At 61.6% G+C, this 16,781-nt stretch overlaps 2 protein-coding genes across 3 annotated transcripts; both read right to left on the bottom strand.

The window, feature by feature from the left end:
• Positions 1 to 718: 718 nt before the first annotated feature.
• On the bottom strand, positions 719 to 4,727 carry SYNGR2 (synaptogyrin 2). Of its 2 annotated transcripts, XM_024553749.4 has the most exons (4): positions 4,491 to 4,651; positions 2,211 to 2,448; positions 1,747 to 1,886; positions 719 to 1,644 (listed from the first exon to the last, which is right to left on the bottom strand). In XM_024553749.4, the coding sequence occupies exons 1-4, from the start codon at positions 4,587 to 4,589 to the stop codon at positions 1,447 to 1,449; spliced, it is 675 nt and encodes a 224-aa protein (XP_024409517.1). In that variant the 5' UTR covers positions 4,590 to 4,651; the 3' UTR covers positions 719 to 1,446. The 2 variants fall into 2 exon arrangements, with proteins under 2 accessions (XP_024409517.1, XP_024409516.2); XM_024553748.3 differs by lacking the exon at positions 1,747 to 1,886 and having other exon boundaries at positions 4,491 to 4,727.
• Positions 4,700 to 16,303, bottom strand: C9H17orf99 (chromosome 9 C17orf99 homolog). Its single transcript, XM_045190164.2, is given in 11 exon segments — positions 4,700 to 4,836; positions 4,940 to 5,794; positions 6,750 to 6,853; positions 6,983 to 7,109; positions 7,111 to 7,229; positions 7,232 to 7,255; positions 8,534 to 8,834; positions 9,711 to 9,848; positions 15,321 to 15,353; positions 15,752 to 15,887; positions 16,290 to 16,303. Coding segments are annotated over 10 exon segments (1,272 nt in total). The 3' UTR covers positions 4,700 to 4,836; positions 4,940 to 5,518.
• Between the last annotated feature and the right edge of the window lie 478 nt (positions 16,304 to 16,781).

The raw sequence follows: 16,781 nt of genomic DNA, 5'->3' as shown, positions 1-16,781 counted from the left end.
TCCATGCAGTCAGCTGGGGCTTCGGGGTCAGGTTTTGTTTGTGAAACAGACACTACAGTTCAGGAGCCAAGAACTTGAGCTCAGCTGTGCCACGGGAGGCTCACGGGGAGGCCAGAGCCTGCGGGGGGGGGGGGGGGGGGGTGGGCCTGGGCTGCAGGTGGGCCCCAGGCACAGGGCAACAGGGGCCCAGGTTGCATCAAGGTGAGGCTGTTAACCAGAACCCTATTCATTTTTACTAAGGATTTTGAAACAATCGGGGCCTGCTTTTGACAGCTGCTCTGTCCTTGCTCAACAGCGAAGCTGGGAACTGGTTCAGTGCCCCGGCTTTCCCTGAAGGGGGCCGGGGGGCCAACCCTGCTGCCTGCTGCATCCTGCCTGTGGAGGGTCCTGGCCCCTCCCAGGGGGCCCCTCCACTCCCCAGAGGGTGGGAAGGGGCACTCAGAGTGCCAGTCCCCAGGGGCCTCCACCAGGACCCTGGCAAGGCAGTCCAAAGAGCCTGCCTTGTTTACCGGCTGAGCGCAGCTGCTATTTTAAGCCCGGTGGAGGGCAGTGTGAGGAATGAGACCCCAGGCAGGGAGAGGGCAGTCACCAGGCAGGCTGGCAGACAGCCTGCTGAAACCATGTTCAAAATGCAAGTTCCATGAAAGCACCACCCCCTGCAAGTCCCCCAGTAGAGAACTTCCCTTCCTCCTACTGAGGCCCAACCAATGACTGGAGGTTATGAATGAGAAAAAACATTTATTCCATCTCCAAACAGTCTATTACAGAATCTGAGGGGGCTGTGGGGCCCTGGGTGCACCCCATACCACCTAAGGAACAGTGGCAGGGTATGTACATAAAGCTGGGTGTTGTCAGGCAAAGGCCCTCCCTGCCGTGGGGCAGGCACTAATCTACCCCCTGGCTGTCGGGAAGAAGGCCCAGAGGCACTGGCACAGGGCGGTGACCCCAGACCCAAGAGCGAACAGCAGTGAGCAGGCTGCCTGCCCTGGAGCAGGTGGAAAAGGGGCAACAGACCTGAGTGAGGAGAAAGGGAGACCCAGCCCCGCCCCAGTGACAGAGCACGGGGAGGCCCCCAGCCTCGTCTTTGGCAGAGAACCCCAAGCCACAGGGCACCGTGGCCTGGACCTGGGCCTGGCTCCTGATGAGTTTGGGAGAAACTAAGGCACTTGTGAGAACAGCTTGTCAGGCACTTCCAGGTGTCAGGCGGGGCTGCGGACCATGAGAAGCAATGAAAAACTAGCTAAAAACCCTTTTCTAAAAAAATGCCCTTGAGGGGCAGGGGCAGCCCTCAGGTAGGGGCGCAGCAGGCAGGCTGTGTGGAGGAACAGGCACCAGGTGGGACCAGGGGACAGGCAGCTTCGGGAGGCTGGCCTGGTGGGCGGAGTCCAGGATGGAGGGGTGGCCCCCAGGCGCCCCCGTGCGCCCCTTACCATCCCTGGCTCCAGCTCAGTACACAACAGGCGGCTGGTAGCCCTCGGTGGTCTCTGCATTCTGGGTGAAAGGTGGCTGTTGGTAGTTGTCCACAGTCGGGCCCGGGTAGGAGGCATAGGATGTGCTGGGGTCCGGGGTGGGGTCCACATAGTTCTGGAGGAAGTCGTCTACCCCGGCCTTGTAGCGCTGGTAGTCCAGGAAGGACAGCAGGCCCTGCAGGGAGCCCCGAGGCTGGGTTCCTCCGCTGCCCTTCACAAAGGCCTCCCCCACCCTCCACCCAACGCACCGGGAGCCTGGCACGCCAGGCCCACCTACCCAGGAGAAGATGGAGAAGAAGCTGAAGGCGATGGCCGCGCGGGCTGAGTCCGCTCCCACCAGCACGTCATTCGGCTTGGTGGCCACCCACTGGTTGGTAAGGAAGCAGAAACCAACAAACCACAGGAAGGTCCAGAGAGCTGGGGAGAGGGCCAGGAGGACAGGGTCAGCTCCATGGACGGGCACCTTCTAGGAGCTGACAGGGCACTGGGCCAGAAGCCAGGCAGGGACTGGACGCCACCCTGGGAGGCCTGGCTCCTCACCCGCACGCTCTCACTCAACACCAGTGGGTTTCAGACGGTTAGGAATCCTGTGTCCGAGCTGTCAGCGCACGGAACCCGTGCCCCTCCCCGCCCCTTCTGAGGGTGCCGAGGCCCCACAGTCAAGGGGCCCTAGAGCTTTTGGGGGAAACCGTCCGCCCCAATTCACCTCCTGAGAGCGGCTGAGGTGCCGCGGGCAGATACCTGAGAACAGCAGGTCGCCGACGACCAGGTACTTGCGGTCGGTGACATTGCTGATCTGGGGGAAATAGATGTCGACCACGAAGAAGAAGGCACAGGCCAGGAAGGCCAGCACCCCGATGGCGCTGCCGTAGCGGCAGGCGTCCTCGTTGCGGTTGAACACGCAGTACCTCTGTTCGGAGTCGTGCGTGTTGCTGTAGCCCTCGCCGAAGATGCAGGAGAACACGATCAGAGCGAAGACCTGCAGGCAGAGGCAGGGAGCTGTGAGCGCCACGCACAGGCGGCCCAGGCCACAGACAGGCGGGGACCCTGGCCTCTCCCACTGTCGCCACTCCCCTTCAGGAAGTCAGCTTCAAAGCCCCTTTCGAACTTGGGGAGTGAGCTGATAATATGCAAGTCGCTTCCCGGTGCATGGGGCCTTCACTCTCACTTCTCCCTTCTCCTAGGCTCTCTCTGAGATCAGATGACAGTCGCCACCACAGGGGCCTGTCCGGGGGTTCCTGGACTGAGGACACTAAGTATGGGGATCTCCTGGGAGGGGACTGTCCTGCCTAGAAAGGTCTTTGTGGTTTTACGTGACAGGGTTTAAGGGCGGCCTGCCCACCTCCCCTTTCAATGGGTTTTAAAGATTTTATTAGTTTTAGAGAGAGGGGAAGGGAGGGAGAAAGAGGGAGAGAAACATCAGTGTGTGGTTGCCTCCCATGTGGTCCCCACTAGGGATCTGGCCCAGAACCCAGGCATGTGCCCCAAAAGGGGATCAAACCGGAGACCCTTTGGTTCACAGGCTGGCACTCAATCCACTGAGCCACACCAGCCAGGGCCTCTCTCAATGAGTTTTAAACACTCATCACAGACACTCAGGCTTGGAGTGTCAGCTCCACTCACCTGCCTGAGCCACCTGCTTCTACAGCGCCCCACCTCTCCGCCAGAATGCTCCAGTGGTGGCAGACTCCCACCACCTTTCTGGAAAGCCATGCCGGTGCACTGTGGGCGGGAAGACCCCACCTCCCCAGGCCCTCCAACTTCCCTGCCCCGGACTGGCCTCCCCGGTTTGGCCAGCTTTCTTCTGACAAGGAATTCCAGCCTCTTCAGAGTCCTGGCCCCTCCTCTCCGAGGAAACCCCAGTCTGCCTCCCAGCCAAAGTGGGTCCGGGCCACACAGGGTGCTCCAGGCTGGGCTGACCAACAGGCCTGTGGGTACAGCTCTGCACTCAGAGCCCTGGAGGTCCTGGGGTGGGGGTGGAGGGGGTGCACCAGCCCATACTCCAGGAATGGTTCCAGGCCCATGGGAACAGCCTCATGTCACCTGGTCAACTGCCCAAACTTCAAGGCCACCGCCCATCTCCGCCCCAGTGAACAGGAGCAGGACAGCCTGGACACCTGGCTCCCTCTGGGCAGGGCCCAGGCCTCTCCCCGGCCGCACCCTGCCTGCCTGCACAAGGCCCTCTCTGGAGGCTCTGGAGCTGGCAGTCACAAGCCCCACCCCCAGCTGGAGATGAAGCCGGAACTCCGGGATGCTGGGAGCAGTGTGCCAGGCCCAACTCCTGGCACTGCCGGCCCGACACGGGCGCCTGCTCCTGGGCTCAGACCCTACAGTCGGGTAGGGCGGGGGCATGGGTGCTACCAGGGCCCCTCAGGTTTCAGTCCCAGGCAGGCGTATGGCAGCACTTCAGGCCCAGCCTGCTGCCTGCCTGCCTGCAGTGTTCAGCTTTGTATATGCTGGTGGTCCAAGAACATGGGACCCACCCCCAACTTTCCCACCCCCCAGCAACCCAGTGCTGCAGGGCCCACCTAGCTCATAGGGAGGGGTACATCCTAAAGTCACCCGATCTTGGGTGGGCAAGCAGACCTGTAGGCTGCTTCTGCCTGGAAAGGAGATCCTGTTTCAGAGCTAGGCCCCCCCCACACCCCCACGGCCCGCACAACACGTGGCTCGGGAAAGCCCCTTCCAGGTGAATTCCCCAAGATGCAGTCTCCGAGTGCTAAGTGCCGGCCACCTGCCCTAGAGCTGCCCCAAACTCCTCCCACTGCCAGCAGGAACACGGGCCTGCTCCCTACGGCGCCATCCGGGCCACCCCGCACCCAGACCGGGGGGTGGGTGGAGGGCTACCAGGCCCAAGGGTGGGGTGGGGGGCGGCAGAGCCGGAGATTGGGAGATGCGGGTCTGGCTTCGCACGCCGGCCCTACGCGCCGCCTCCCACACCACCGCCCTTGGCCGCTGCCACCTGTCGCGTCCAGTGCGGGACCTGGAGCAGAGTTGGGCCCCCGCGCCCCGCCGACTCACCATGCATACAGCGCGCACCACCACCTGCGGCTGCGTCAGGAAGCGCCACAGGTCGAAGGAGCCGCCCGCCTTGGCCGCGCCGTAGGCCCCGCTCTCCATGTTGTCGCTGCCGCCGCCGCCGCCGTCGCCTCCGCCACCACCGACCGCCTAGGAACTAGCCGGCCGTCCCGCCTCCGCCCCGGCCCCGCCCAGGGGCGTGGCCAGCGCAGCCCCAGGGACCGAGGGCAAAGTGTCGGCTGGAGGCGAGCGGCGGCGGGATACACGAACTTCAAGGCCGTTTCCTGCGGAGGACACCCGTCCGGCCGCAGAATGCTCATCGTCCAGCGCCCGGTCTCAGTCCTCCACACTGGCCCACAAGACAGATTCACATGGTGGGGGGCCGCCCTCGGCCCCACCCACCCTTTGCCCAGCACTTTTGCCTCCTCCTCAAGGAAGCCCGCCGGACGCACCTGCTAGTGCCCAGCCTCCTGCACACCCACTCCTCGCTTCCGCATTTCACCCAGAACCCCGGGCCACACAGCCTGGCCCCCGCCCTGCACGGCCAGCCACTCTTCCCTCCTCTCTGGAGCTGAGTCCGGGTTGGGGTGGAGACCACCCCTCAGTTCTTCCAGGCCTGAGTCCCAACCCCGAGCTGTGAAACACAGTGTGACTTCAGACTTCCAGGCTGCGGGCAGCCAGAAGCAGATTTCCAGGGTAACAGGCAAGACGACAAAATTTAATCCAGTTCTTTCCTGAAATGATTCAGAGCATCTGAATAGGGAAGCTTTGTGAGGGGCTGGGGGTGCCTTGTCGGGAGGGGGCACCCCAGGCTGAGGAGGAAGGAGTCCCAGACACCCTTTGCAGCTGCAGGTAAGGTTAATGGGAGGAGGGGGCTGGCCAGGTGGGGCTGAGCCCACCCAGATGAGCTGCAATGTCAGTCGGTGGGGCCAGAGGACTGGGCCACCAGGAGACAGGGCGCCACTGCAGGGAAGAGGGGAGCCAATGTGGAGGGAGGGGGAAGCCCTGGAGGGGGGTGCAGCTGTGCCTTTTCACAGTCTTCCCCCACCTTCTTCCCAGACCGCATGGACGGTGATGAGCAGCTGAGGAGCAAGGACAGGGGCCTGCAGGGAGCCCCCTCTGACCCGGGGACCTCCTCTCCCCTCTACAGCCCCCAGCCCATCTTGAAATCCTCCCTGCAGAACACCAGGGCTCGGGGAATCCAGGCTGGCGGGCTGCTCTTCATTCGAATGGTGGGCCTTTCTGCAGGGGTAAGGGTGGGCGGCTCTGCTGGGGACCCTGCTGAGCCTGCATCTTCCGGTCACAACCTGGATGACGAAGGAGGTGAGACTCCAGCTTAGGGCAACCATACCTCCCAGCCGCCCCTCCCAAGGCCTCTTGAGATTTTATGGTGCCAAGCACATCCGGGCCCTGGGCAGGAGGAGAAGCGTGAGGCTTAGTCACCCCACTAAATGAAAGGGGCACTGAATCACCCAAAAGGCAAGTGCTGGGACCTGGCCACAAGGTGAGTGGGAGGCAGACTCTGACTCCATTTTGTGGAAGGGAAACTGAGGCTCAGAGATGTGACGTGGCTTGCCCCTGAGTCTGGCCTTGGGAAGGACAGAAACTTTGGAGGAAGGGACCCTGAGATAAGATAAGGGGAATGCTGAGAACAGACTCCTGGACAATGCCCACCAAAGGAGCAGCACCAGGAGAGAGCGTCTCAGGAACCCAGGAGAGTGAGCAGCAAACAGGGCAGAGGCGACTGCCTCCCGGGGCCAGACAGGTGGAGCCCTGGCCACTTTACAAGTCAGCGGAAGGACGACATTGGAGAGGGGACCCCGGGAGGTCCGATCCCTGCCTGCTGTCACCAGCTGGGAAGCAGTGACCTCTGTGGTCCCCATGCAGGCAGACGCCCCTGATCCACCCTGGTCCCTGGAGGCCTGTCTCCATGCCGACGTCCCTGCTCAGACCCATAAGGAACACAGGAGAGTGCCCCACCCAGAGGCCAGCCGACTGCAGCTCCAGGCAGGACCGCAGGGACCCGTGGTCAGGGTCACATAAAACCACGAATCAGCAAGCCCTCAGCAGGCACGTGGCACATAGTAGGCCCTTCATAAACCTCTGCAAGCCACGCACAAGCAATACGGCCCTTTCTTTGCCCTGGTGGCAGCCCCGCCCTACAAGCCCAGCACACTCTGCTCTCCAGCCAGGTCCTCTGTTGGTCCACACAGGCTGCCAGCACCTCTCACCCCTCCCCTGTTTCCAGCACCCACTTCCTACCTGGTCCACACGGTCCAGCCCAGCATCCCGGAGGTGATAGCTGTGAGGCAGGTGAGGCTGGCAGCCAGCACGAAGGTCGAAGGTGGGTCCCTTGGGCAGCTGTCCTGTGAGGGAGGCAGGTAGGGCCAGGGTAGGCATGCCTGCTTCCCAATGCCCTTCCTTGCTCTTGGCACCTCCCACCCACCTGCCCAGGAGTGCCAGCTGCCCCTCTGGAAACCAAGGAGCCCTCTCACCTGGGGGCACCAGGGCGAGGGGGCTGCTCTGGACACCGATGTCATTTCCAGCCTGGCACTGGAACCAGCTGGACGCCTGGGTCAGTGGGAAGGAAACGTTGGCAGGCTGCCCGTAGTGCGGCATCCGTCTGCTGCATGTGGACGTGCCTGTCCTTGCTGACCAGGCGGTAGGTGATGGGTAGGCTGCCCGAGGGTGCCTGGCAGGACACCTCTACCCTCGGGCCTGCCCCTCTGTCCAGCAGGGTGCAGTCGCTTGCAGCTGGGACACGGGCTCTGGCAGGGTGGGATAGGAAGCACAGGTATGGCTGGGAGACTTGAACACCCTCTTCCCAGCAAGTTCCCTTGTTACGAAAAAATGAGCCTGGAGGCCTAACTATAATTGTGCCTCCTCCAGGCAGCCTTCCCGATTACTCCCTGTGCCTCACGACTAGGCGTCTTCCCCACTTGTAGTGTGCACCACACACGTTCTCACTCGGTTTTATTCTCATGCAGTATATTCTGGGTTGCCAGTGTGAGCAAATAAAAATACAAGACGCCCAGTTAAATTTGAGTTTCATGTCAACAAGCAATAATTGTTTAGTATGAGCATATCCTATGCAAAATGTATCTGTCAACCCTGCTTGTCTTCTTTCAGTCTCGACCCTTCTGCTGAAATACACATGCTCCCAAAGGACAAGACCTGCCACTGAGAAGAGTCTAGATTCTAGAATCCCCGGGCCTTCAGCCTAATGCTCTAAACAGCCTTTCTGTGAGCAACGACCACTATGCCTTGTCCGACGCTTACCACCTACCAAGAACTTCCAATGGCTCCCTTCTACCCGAACCCTGGAGCAGGAACTACTATCTTTGTTTTGCAGACAAAGCAACCAGGCTCAGAGAGGCTGAGTGACTTGCCCAAGAACCCACAGCCTGGAAGTGTGGGGAATTGAACCCTGGACCTGTGGCGCTGAAGACTTGGGGCTCCTCCCCAGGCCGTCTCCAACTAGGTGCTGGTCCTCGGGGTCCCAGTCCCAGCACTGGGTGGGCAACACTTCTCGGCTCCTGCCCTGCACCCCCCCACGGGGCAGGACCCCTGAGTTAAGATCAGGGTAGGAATGGGAAGAACAGGCTTTGGAGCGCCACGGAGTGGGGTTTGAAACCGGCCTTAGCCACTTGCCAGCTGGTTGGCCTGGGATAACTGTCTCCATCTCCAAGAGCTTTAGCTTCCTCTCCTAGAGGCTGGGTGACCTCAGCTGCCAGCAAGATTAAACCAGATGAAGCACCGAATGTGTCCACTTTATCAGCCTGAGGCCAGAACTCCTCGGGCACCTTTTCACTCTCCTCGAAACCCCCTCAGGGCCCAGCCAGGCCCGAGGACAGCGCCCTGGGGGCCCAGCAGGATCTACACGGGCCAGGGCCAGGCCCCCAGGGACTGAGAGTGGCCCTTGGAGCCGGCAGCCTATTCTGTCCTGACCTTTGGCTCCAGCCCCCACGCTTCTCACCCCCAGGAACTTCCTTTATCTTCCAGACCTTGCACACCACGTGCCCCATCCCCAGTGCCCACGAACTCACTGGCCCACAGCTCCCAGTACATCTGCAGCTTCGCACTGGCCACGTGCATGCTCCAGGTGGCGGCTGCCTGGCAGGTGCAGGTGAGCAGGTCTGGCCTGGACTTGAGCGGGACGTTGATGCTGAAGGAGGCCGGGTTGTGGGTGTTCACCACCTTCTCGGCCACTTCAATGTCCCGGCTCCTCCAGAGGGCGTAGGTGACGGGCGGGGGCACATCAGGTGAGTGGTAGGTTATCAGCACTCGCAGGCCTCGGGGGAAGACCTCCAGGACTCTGTAGGCAACGGAGACCTGGGTGGTGGACTTCTGGGGGGTGACACAGAGAAGGAGGGAGGAAACCCAACATTTCTCAAGCACGGTAAGAAAAGGCTGGTGTGACGGTTTTTCAGAAAGTTAAACAAGGTATCACCATGACCCAGCACTCCCAAGCCTAGATACTTGCGGACAGATCTGAAAACAGGGCCTGGAGCAGGCGCACGCGCGCACGGGTTCCCAGCAGCGCGGCTCACTGCCGCCAGACCGCTTCGCGTCCGGGTCTACCCGCCGGGGGATCCGTACACAAAGTAGGGCCCGTGTGCACACCGGCAGGGCGCTTGCCATGGAAAAGAGAGAAGGGCCGACAGCCCTGCAACCTGGAGGATGTGATGCTACTGACAGGAGCCACAAACGGCGACATACTGTATGATTGCATTGGTGTGAGATGTCCAGAGCGGGAAAATCCAGAGACAGAAGGCGGGTTGGTGGTTGTGGGGAGGGGCGGGCTGGGGAGCAACAGCTGAGCTGTCGGGGGTTTCCGTGCGGGGCGGGCGGGCAGGCGGGTGGCAGGGAGGTGGGGGGCGGACCTACACGGAGGTGGTGGCTGCACAGCGTTGTGAACGCACTAAATGCCACTGAATTATCAGTTTTAAATGCCTAAATTTGTCACGTGAATTTCACCTCAATTTTCTTTTTTAAGAAAAAAAAAGAAACGGAAGGTTTTACTGTAAAGATAAGGATAAAGATGGAATCAGACCAGGAGTAGGAAGCCTGGAGGAGTGGGGAGCACAGGTCAGGAGGGCTGACCCTGGACGCCCGTCCCCGCGGGCGTGCGCTGCCAGGACCGCGCGTCCCTCTGGCTGGTCATTGTGTCCCGGCCCACGCTCGGAGACCAGAGATTTACCATTTGTACACTGAGTGACTCACTTCGACGACAAGGCAGTTACCGTCCAGAGACAGGCCGAGTGCGGCCTGCGTCCTCGGTCCAGGGACCTCCTTTTGTGATGATGGCGCCTTGCTCCACGCGTCCCGGCGATCCTTGAGGATACCCCGAGTGGGGATTCCCTTACAGGGATGAGGAAAAGTGAGGGACAAAGCGGACCAGGCCCCCGAAGGACTGGCGCTGCAGCAGACCTGAGCTTGGGCAGTGGCTCGGAGAAACTCCAACGCCAGTCTTCTCACACATCAGAGACTCCTCGTGTTGGACCCACGTGGGCCTGGGATGCAGGGGCAGCGGCCAGGCCCAGCTCCCTGAGATGTCCACATCTGATTTAAAGGGAAAGTCGGGGGCAGGGGGCAGGGGGCATGAGCAGACCCCCAGGGGTGTTACAGCACAGGATCCCAGCCTGGAAGGGGACGGCTGACCCAGAGAGAAAGGCGCCACTTGGGGGCAGGACTTCGAAAGGAGACGCCTGCTCACAGCGCCCCAGGCCTCTCTTCCCCAGACCCGTCAGCAGCCCCCGGGCGCCCTGGCAGGTGTGCACCCGCCCAGACCACCTCTCTGCATGGAGGTAACTTTCCTTCTGGCTTGTAGGCGGGTCCTGGAGTTGATACGGACGCAGACAACAGGCCACCCCAGCTGTCTGTGGTGTATCAGCCGTCAGGTTTAAACAAAGCTTCCTTCAGGACAGGGGGGCACATTCTTCTCTTTTTTTCAAAAATTTTTTCAAATTTATGTTTAGAGAGATGGAAGGGAGAAAGAGAGGGAGAGAAACATCGATGCGAGAGAGAAGGAACGTAACTCTCGCACGCCCTGACTGGGAACTGAACTCGAGACCCAGACGTGTGCCCCGACCAGAAATCAAACCAGCGACCTCTTGCTTCGTGGGGTGACGCCGGGAAGGGCGAGAGGGGCTTGTTCTTAATGGCGCCTTTTCAAGACCAGTGCAGGGGCAGCGCTTGCGCGGGGGTGGAGGCAGGTGTGCAGTATCATAGCCTCACCGTCCTGCACGCCTGCGGGGCGCACTGGCTTTAGGAGCACCCTGCAGTCAGCACGCTGCTCCCCGAGCAGAGAACTGGAACTAGGGTGCTGTGGTCTCCAGAGACATGTCCCTGGGACCCCACGTTTCCGAGCACTGAACCTGTTCCTTTCCAGACCAGTGGTTCTCACCCAGGGCGATTTTGTCTCCAGGGACCTTGTGTTCGCAGACGTTTTTGGTGTCTCAAGTGGAGGGTGCTCCTGGTATCTAGTGGGAAAGAGGCCGAGGAGGTCGCTCCGTGTCCTACGGTGCACAGGACGGTCACTGTGAGGATTCTCCGGCCCCAGCATTGGCAGGAGCGGTGCTGAGCGACAGTGGTGCCGGCCGGCAGCTTGCGGCAGCCTCTGTAATCAGGGCGTCTCACTCTGCCCAGGGCCACAGTCACCCACAGGTTCTTTCTCATCTGTGCCTCTCACTGAACTTCGTGAGAACTGCCATCTTTGAGGAAACAGGCTTTCCGTGCAGAATCCTGGCGTTGAAGCAGGTGAAGCTGTATCTACCGTTGAAGCTACTCTCCAGGGCACCATTTTGCAAATTGCTACTAACTGTTCACCAGTGGGTCCCTGGGGCCCAGGGCCCGCTCCCTCCCCCTGCCCGGAAGCTGCTCCGGGCCAGACCCTCCTCCATGGCAGAGGCGGGCTTCCAGGGCAGGGACCGACCCACTTCTGTATGTGCTCCCAACCTGGAGGGAGGGAGCCCAGCTTGACTCCTAAAAGTGAAAAGAAAAAGCTGGCCACCTTCATTTCCATTTCGGTGGCCATTAATAGAAGCTTGATTTGCATAAAGTCACAGGCTGGCTTTTCATACCCTGTGTGCAGGACTCCCTTTTGATTCTAACAAGACTCCTGGGGGGTTTCCCCTGTGGACTATTTAGCCACCATTAACGAGTGATTTGGCACTTAATTAAAAATTCATCAAGGGTGTCAGAACATTTGAATGACCAGATGGCACACTCACAATTTCGTGATGTGACAACAAGGCCACCCTTGGGCTGGAAGGTGAGCTGAGGGGAGGCTGGGCTGCGTGGGCAGCTGGGCAGAGCCTCCCTCTGCTGCTAAAGAAAGAAGTTCAGGCAGCAGCGCTCCCCGCCGCTGGGGACCACGGAGAGGCGGCCCAGCCTGGGTCAGAGGGCCCTGGGGTCACCCCTCTCCACACACTTGTCTCTATGATCGCCAGGAGCTTGGAGATTGCGGTCCCAACCCTAGAGTTCCAACCTGTGAGGCCTTGCACTCGACCCAGGGGTCTGATTTCTAAAGGGTGGCCCACCTGCTCAGGGTGGAATTGCATCCTCCAGAAAGATGCGTTCCAGCCCTGACCCCCGGGGCCTGTGAATGGGACCCTAGTTGCAAACACCTTCTTTGCAGATGTGCCCCAGTAATGCATACACACTGGGTTGGGTGGGGCCTGGAAAGAGATACGGACTCGCGCCTGTGCGCACAGGGTGTGTGAAGACGGACAGGGAGGCTGGAGGGACGCGGTCACTAGTCGCCGACACCCAGGACTGCCTGCGCCCACCACAGCCGGGGAGCAGCATAGCGGTGTCCGCGCAGGGGCTCCGGCAGGAACCAGCCCTGCCGACACCTTGGTTTTTGCGCTTCTGGCCGCCAGCCCGGGGAGAGAGCCCAGGCCTGTGGTCTCTACCCACCACCATTTGATCATGGCCACCCCGGGCCGGCCACACGGCCTGGCTCTGCAGGACTCTGGTGGAACGGCCCAGAACCTCGCTCGGAAATACCACACACGCTCTTGGCGTCCGTTCATTGAGGCTCTCCTGAATGAGAACACTGTCCGATGGTCGCGGCGGCCCCACGGGGGCCCCCCTGGCCCCCAGCTCACCCTCGTCCTCCTGCCCCACCCCACAGCAGGCTCCACAGGCCCCCCTTTCCATCCCACCTCCCGGCCTGCCCCACCCTCACTCCTTACCGCACCCCCTGGAACGCAGGCTCAGCTGACCCCTGTCCCCGCACCCTCCACGGCCCCTCAGCTCCCACGCCCAGGGGGAGCCACCCCTCCTTAGTGCCCTGCCCACCCCACGCTGCCTCAGGGCGCTGGGGCTCCACAGCCTGCCTGGCTGTGACCTGGAACGCCTCGCCTGGGCCTCCTCGCTCCCTAAACACCAGCCGTGAACCTCATGTCTTCAGACACCGCCCAGCGGGCCCTCTGGGTTACAATGACCTTGGAGGTCTGTGACCCCGGTTCCTGCTACAGTCATGGACCGCGGCAGGTCACCTCGGTAGATGACAGACCACATACACTGGGTGGCTCCGTAAGGAGACCCTGGAGCGGGAAGATTCCCACCACCTGGTGACATCGGCGCTGTCTCTACCCCACGGCACGAGGTCGCCCACCCGTTGGCGGTGGCAACAGGCCTGCTGCGCTGCCAGCTGTGGGAAAGGGTGGCTGGGACAGTCACGTGCCACGTGACGCTGGATAACGGTGACAAAGGCCATGTTACCGATTTACGTGTTCACTGCGCTGCACTTTTCATTGCTATTTTTGCGCGCACTCTTTCCGCTTCTAGAAATACAGTTCGCTGTCGGACAGCCCCGTCCGCCGCGTGTTCCCCACACTGGGCTCACTCCACATCTTCTCCTGCCTGGTTTACTTTCTTGCGCGCCGTGCTGGCCGGTTGCCCGGACCGGCAGGCTCTGCTGCACGGCCCAGGTGTGTGGTGGGCGTGCCACGCAGGTGTGTCCGCGAACGCTGGGACGCTCACCCACGGAATGGCCTCACGAACGTGGCCCCGCTGTGCGGCAGCACATGACTGAATTCTCCACCGGCACTTGCCGCTGTTCTTGGGAATTCCAAATCACACGGAGACGACCTTTGCAACGTCTTGGTTCTTTGGCTCCTGAATATCCAGTGTGCTTTGCTCCACTTCGCGCTCCGCTGATGCCGCGTCCACTGAGAGGCTGCACCGCAGCTGGTCCCTGCCCGGGCTCAGGACACAGCTGTGGGGCCCTCTCCCACGTCCCCCTTCACCCACCCAGCAGTGCAGCCGGCCTGACCTTCGGACTATCTCCTGGCCACTCCTCCCTGCTGTCAGCGATCTCTCCTCTGCATCCGGGGACAGCCTGATGGCTTTCTGGGGTTGTGCCCTGGGTCCCCACGTGTCTCTTCTCAACACAGCTGCTGAAAGGACCCCTGAAGCCTCACTCAGACCTGTCCCTGCACAAACCCTCCCACAGCTAGGCCCCCCCTCCCTAACCCTCCCCACCCCTCTGACCTCCCCACCCTTTCCTGTGCTCCGGCCACGTGGCCCTTGTCCAGGCACGTCCTGCTCTGCATGTCTTTGCTTGGGTGACCCCTTCTCAGTGCGAACTTCCCAGTAAATACCTCCCGCCCTCCCCACCCCCACCATGCATTCCCTTCCTGCCTATCGCTTGCTCTTCTCTAGGACCAGTGACGCCCTGGCACAATGGAGGGTGCTCAATCGTATTGTATCACCTGTCTCCCTGTCCCCACGGGAATGGCAGCCACCCGAGGGCAGGGGCCGCTGTTTCCCTTTTGTCCCCATGTACTCATCCTGTGGCCTGAGCAGGGGCCGGCACCACGCAGGCACTCTCAGCTCAGGGGGAAGTGTGCTCAGGGGGAAGGAAAGGGGGCCGGTGTCTTAGGACTTCAGGTAGCTGGACTCGATGGGAGAGAGTGAGCACAGTCAGGGGACCGAGAGGGAGGAGCCTGCCTCCAACTTGTGCCCTGGGAGGAGCTAGGTGCTCTCTTTCTCTCTCTCTTCTTTTTTAGCAAAAAACGCCACAGTGCATCTGTTTTTAAAGTAAATGAGGAAACAACAGTTCGGCTTGTGCTGCCCTCTGGTGAGACCCGCCCTGAAGGGTGGATTCCGTTCTTGGACCCTGTGACCAGACCTGGAGGCCCGGCCACTCCTCTGCCCCGGAGGCCAGAAGAGGAGGCGGTGACCCACGACCTCAACCGGCAATGAGGGGCAAAGGGCTAGAAATGGGCGTAGGAGAAAGGGCAGGAGAAGGGAGGGGAGCAGAAAAGGGGAGGAGCCAAGCTGAGGGGAGATGGCTGGACCAAGACTGTCCCCTCCCCTGGCACAGTGCCCGCTCAGACTCCAGCAGGCCCTGAGCCCGCTCAGGGTGAGGCAGCCTCACATTTGCTCTACCTTGTGGCGAGCCTGGACTTCCCCACTTGCTCACTGCCCCCTTCTTGGCCCACGGCGCCCCACCCGAATGCCCCTAGCCCTTCCTGGGGCCACACCCACTCGGCAGAGCTGTGGGCTCCCTGGGGGCTGCTGCTCCTTGTCTGCACCTGGGGCAGCGTGACCGGACACACCGGCCCGCCCCCTTCACCAGCAGGCCCCCAGCACGCACAGCCCAACGGGAAGCCAGGCACTTTCATTGGCCCAAGTCCCCAGGAGCCCCCCCACCCAGCCTTCTCCTCTCCACTCCCTCAGGACCCTGCAGGGCTGGGGGTCGGGCTGTAGAACCCTCCAATTGTCCATCGGCAGACACACCCTCACTGGCTGCAACCTCCCCCCCAGCCAAGGGTCCACCTCAGATGGGGGCCCCTCTCCTTCCAGCTGCCGGCTGCTCACCTGTCTCCTGCTGCTCGGAGAAGCCGCTGGGAGCTGTAAGAGACGGGGGTGCAGAGGGTGGTAAGAGGAGCCCTGCCCAGGTCGGGGGTCAGGGGTCGGAGGAGGCTGGTGTTGCCCAGAGAGCCTCTGCCCGAGGCCAGGTGGGAGGCCCAGGACACACCGGGGCTCTTCACCCACAAAAGCTCTTTCAAGCCCACGTTTCGTGGCATCAGCGCATTTTGCAGATGGGCAAACAGTGGGCCCAGAAAAGAGAAGCAGTGGCCGGGCCACGCGTGCTGCAGGGCCAGACCAAGACTGAAGCCCAGCTCTGTCCCTCCCTGTCCTGTGCTTCCGGAGGTGTCCCTATCTTTGGGCCCCACATCTCCTGTGCCCCCAGCACCCCACCCCCTGAGCACAGCAACCCCCTTCCAAGACATCCCCAGTGAACTCACCCAGCGTGGCCACGCAGAGCAGCAGCAGGAGCCTCCTGCCTTTGTCGGTGTGGGCTGTCTGCTCAGGCTCGATAAAGCTCCCTCAGTCAGGGGCCTCCTCCAACCTGGGGCTCCCAGGGTGCTCCCTGGGAGGTGCCTACAGTGGGGAGATAACCCAGAGGCCTCAGCAACCGGGGCTGGGCTCAGAAGAGCAGGCTCGGCCACACCCCTCAGGGAATCAGGAGGGGCCTGGGCCTTGGAGCCCAGAGGGGCTGCACTCTGCCGCCACTGCTGGGCTTCAGGCCCCTGGGTTTCCTGGGTGGGTGGATGTCCCCTGGAGTGCGCGTGTCCCCTGGTAAGGAGGACTTGAGTTTGTTTATATGATGGTTTTGAGGTGGTGGGGTTATCCTAGATTATTGGGGTGCACCTGGTGTAATCACAAGGGTCCTTCTGAAGCCCCACACGGTGTGGGGGTGGGTCTAACATACATGCTGGAGGGCTGGGGGGCTGGACCCCCGTTAGAGGGGAAGGCGGGGGAGGCTCCTTCCACCCATCTCACGCTGGTTCACTCATGACCACCTGCTGGGCACCTATTAGGTGGCCGGTGCTGGGCTCAGCCCCCCAGTTTAACCTCAGACCAGGTGAGGCGCCTGGTTAGCCCAGGAGTGTGTTCAAGCAGTGCCCCTGAGCTCAGAGCGGGGAGGGACCACACTCCTGGGAAGGGCCAGGCGCCCATCTGGACACTGTATAAGTGACTGCTTATTAAATCCTCGCAGACACCCACAGGTGGCTGAGGCCCGAGGCCTGCTGGCTTCCTGGCCCCCTAGCCTGCCTGCCTGCTCTCTCACAGCTTCCAGGGAGGCTGGCCTGGCGCCTGGCTGGCCCTCCGTGAATGTTCGCTGGAGGCACATAAATGGGACAGGGAAAGGACGCTGATGATTTGTGCAGTGGTCCTCCCACTTCGGGGCCATCACCACCTCAGGGCCTTACCTGCTGGCCACCACCCTCCCCACCCCTGCCTTAGAGTTTCTGATTCAGGAGGCCACAGGGG

The sequence above is a fragment of the Desmodus rotundus genome, chromosome 9 (genome assembly GCF_022682495.2).
Source record: "Desmodus rotundus isolate HL8 chromosome 9, HLdesRot8A.1, whole genome shotgun sequence".
In the NCBI taxonomy this organism is placed as follows: Eukaryota; Metazoa; Chordata; class Mammalia; order Chiroptera; family Phyllostomidae; genus Desmodus; species Desmodus rotundus.
Note: the sequence above shows the minus strand (reverse complement) of the source record. Positions and strands in the feature narration are given on the sequence as shown.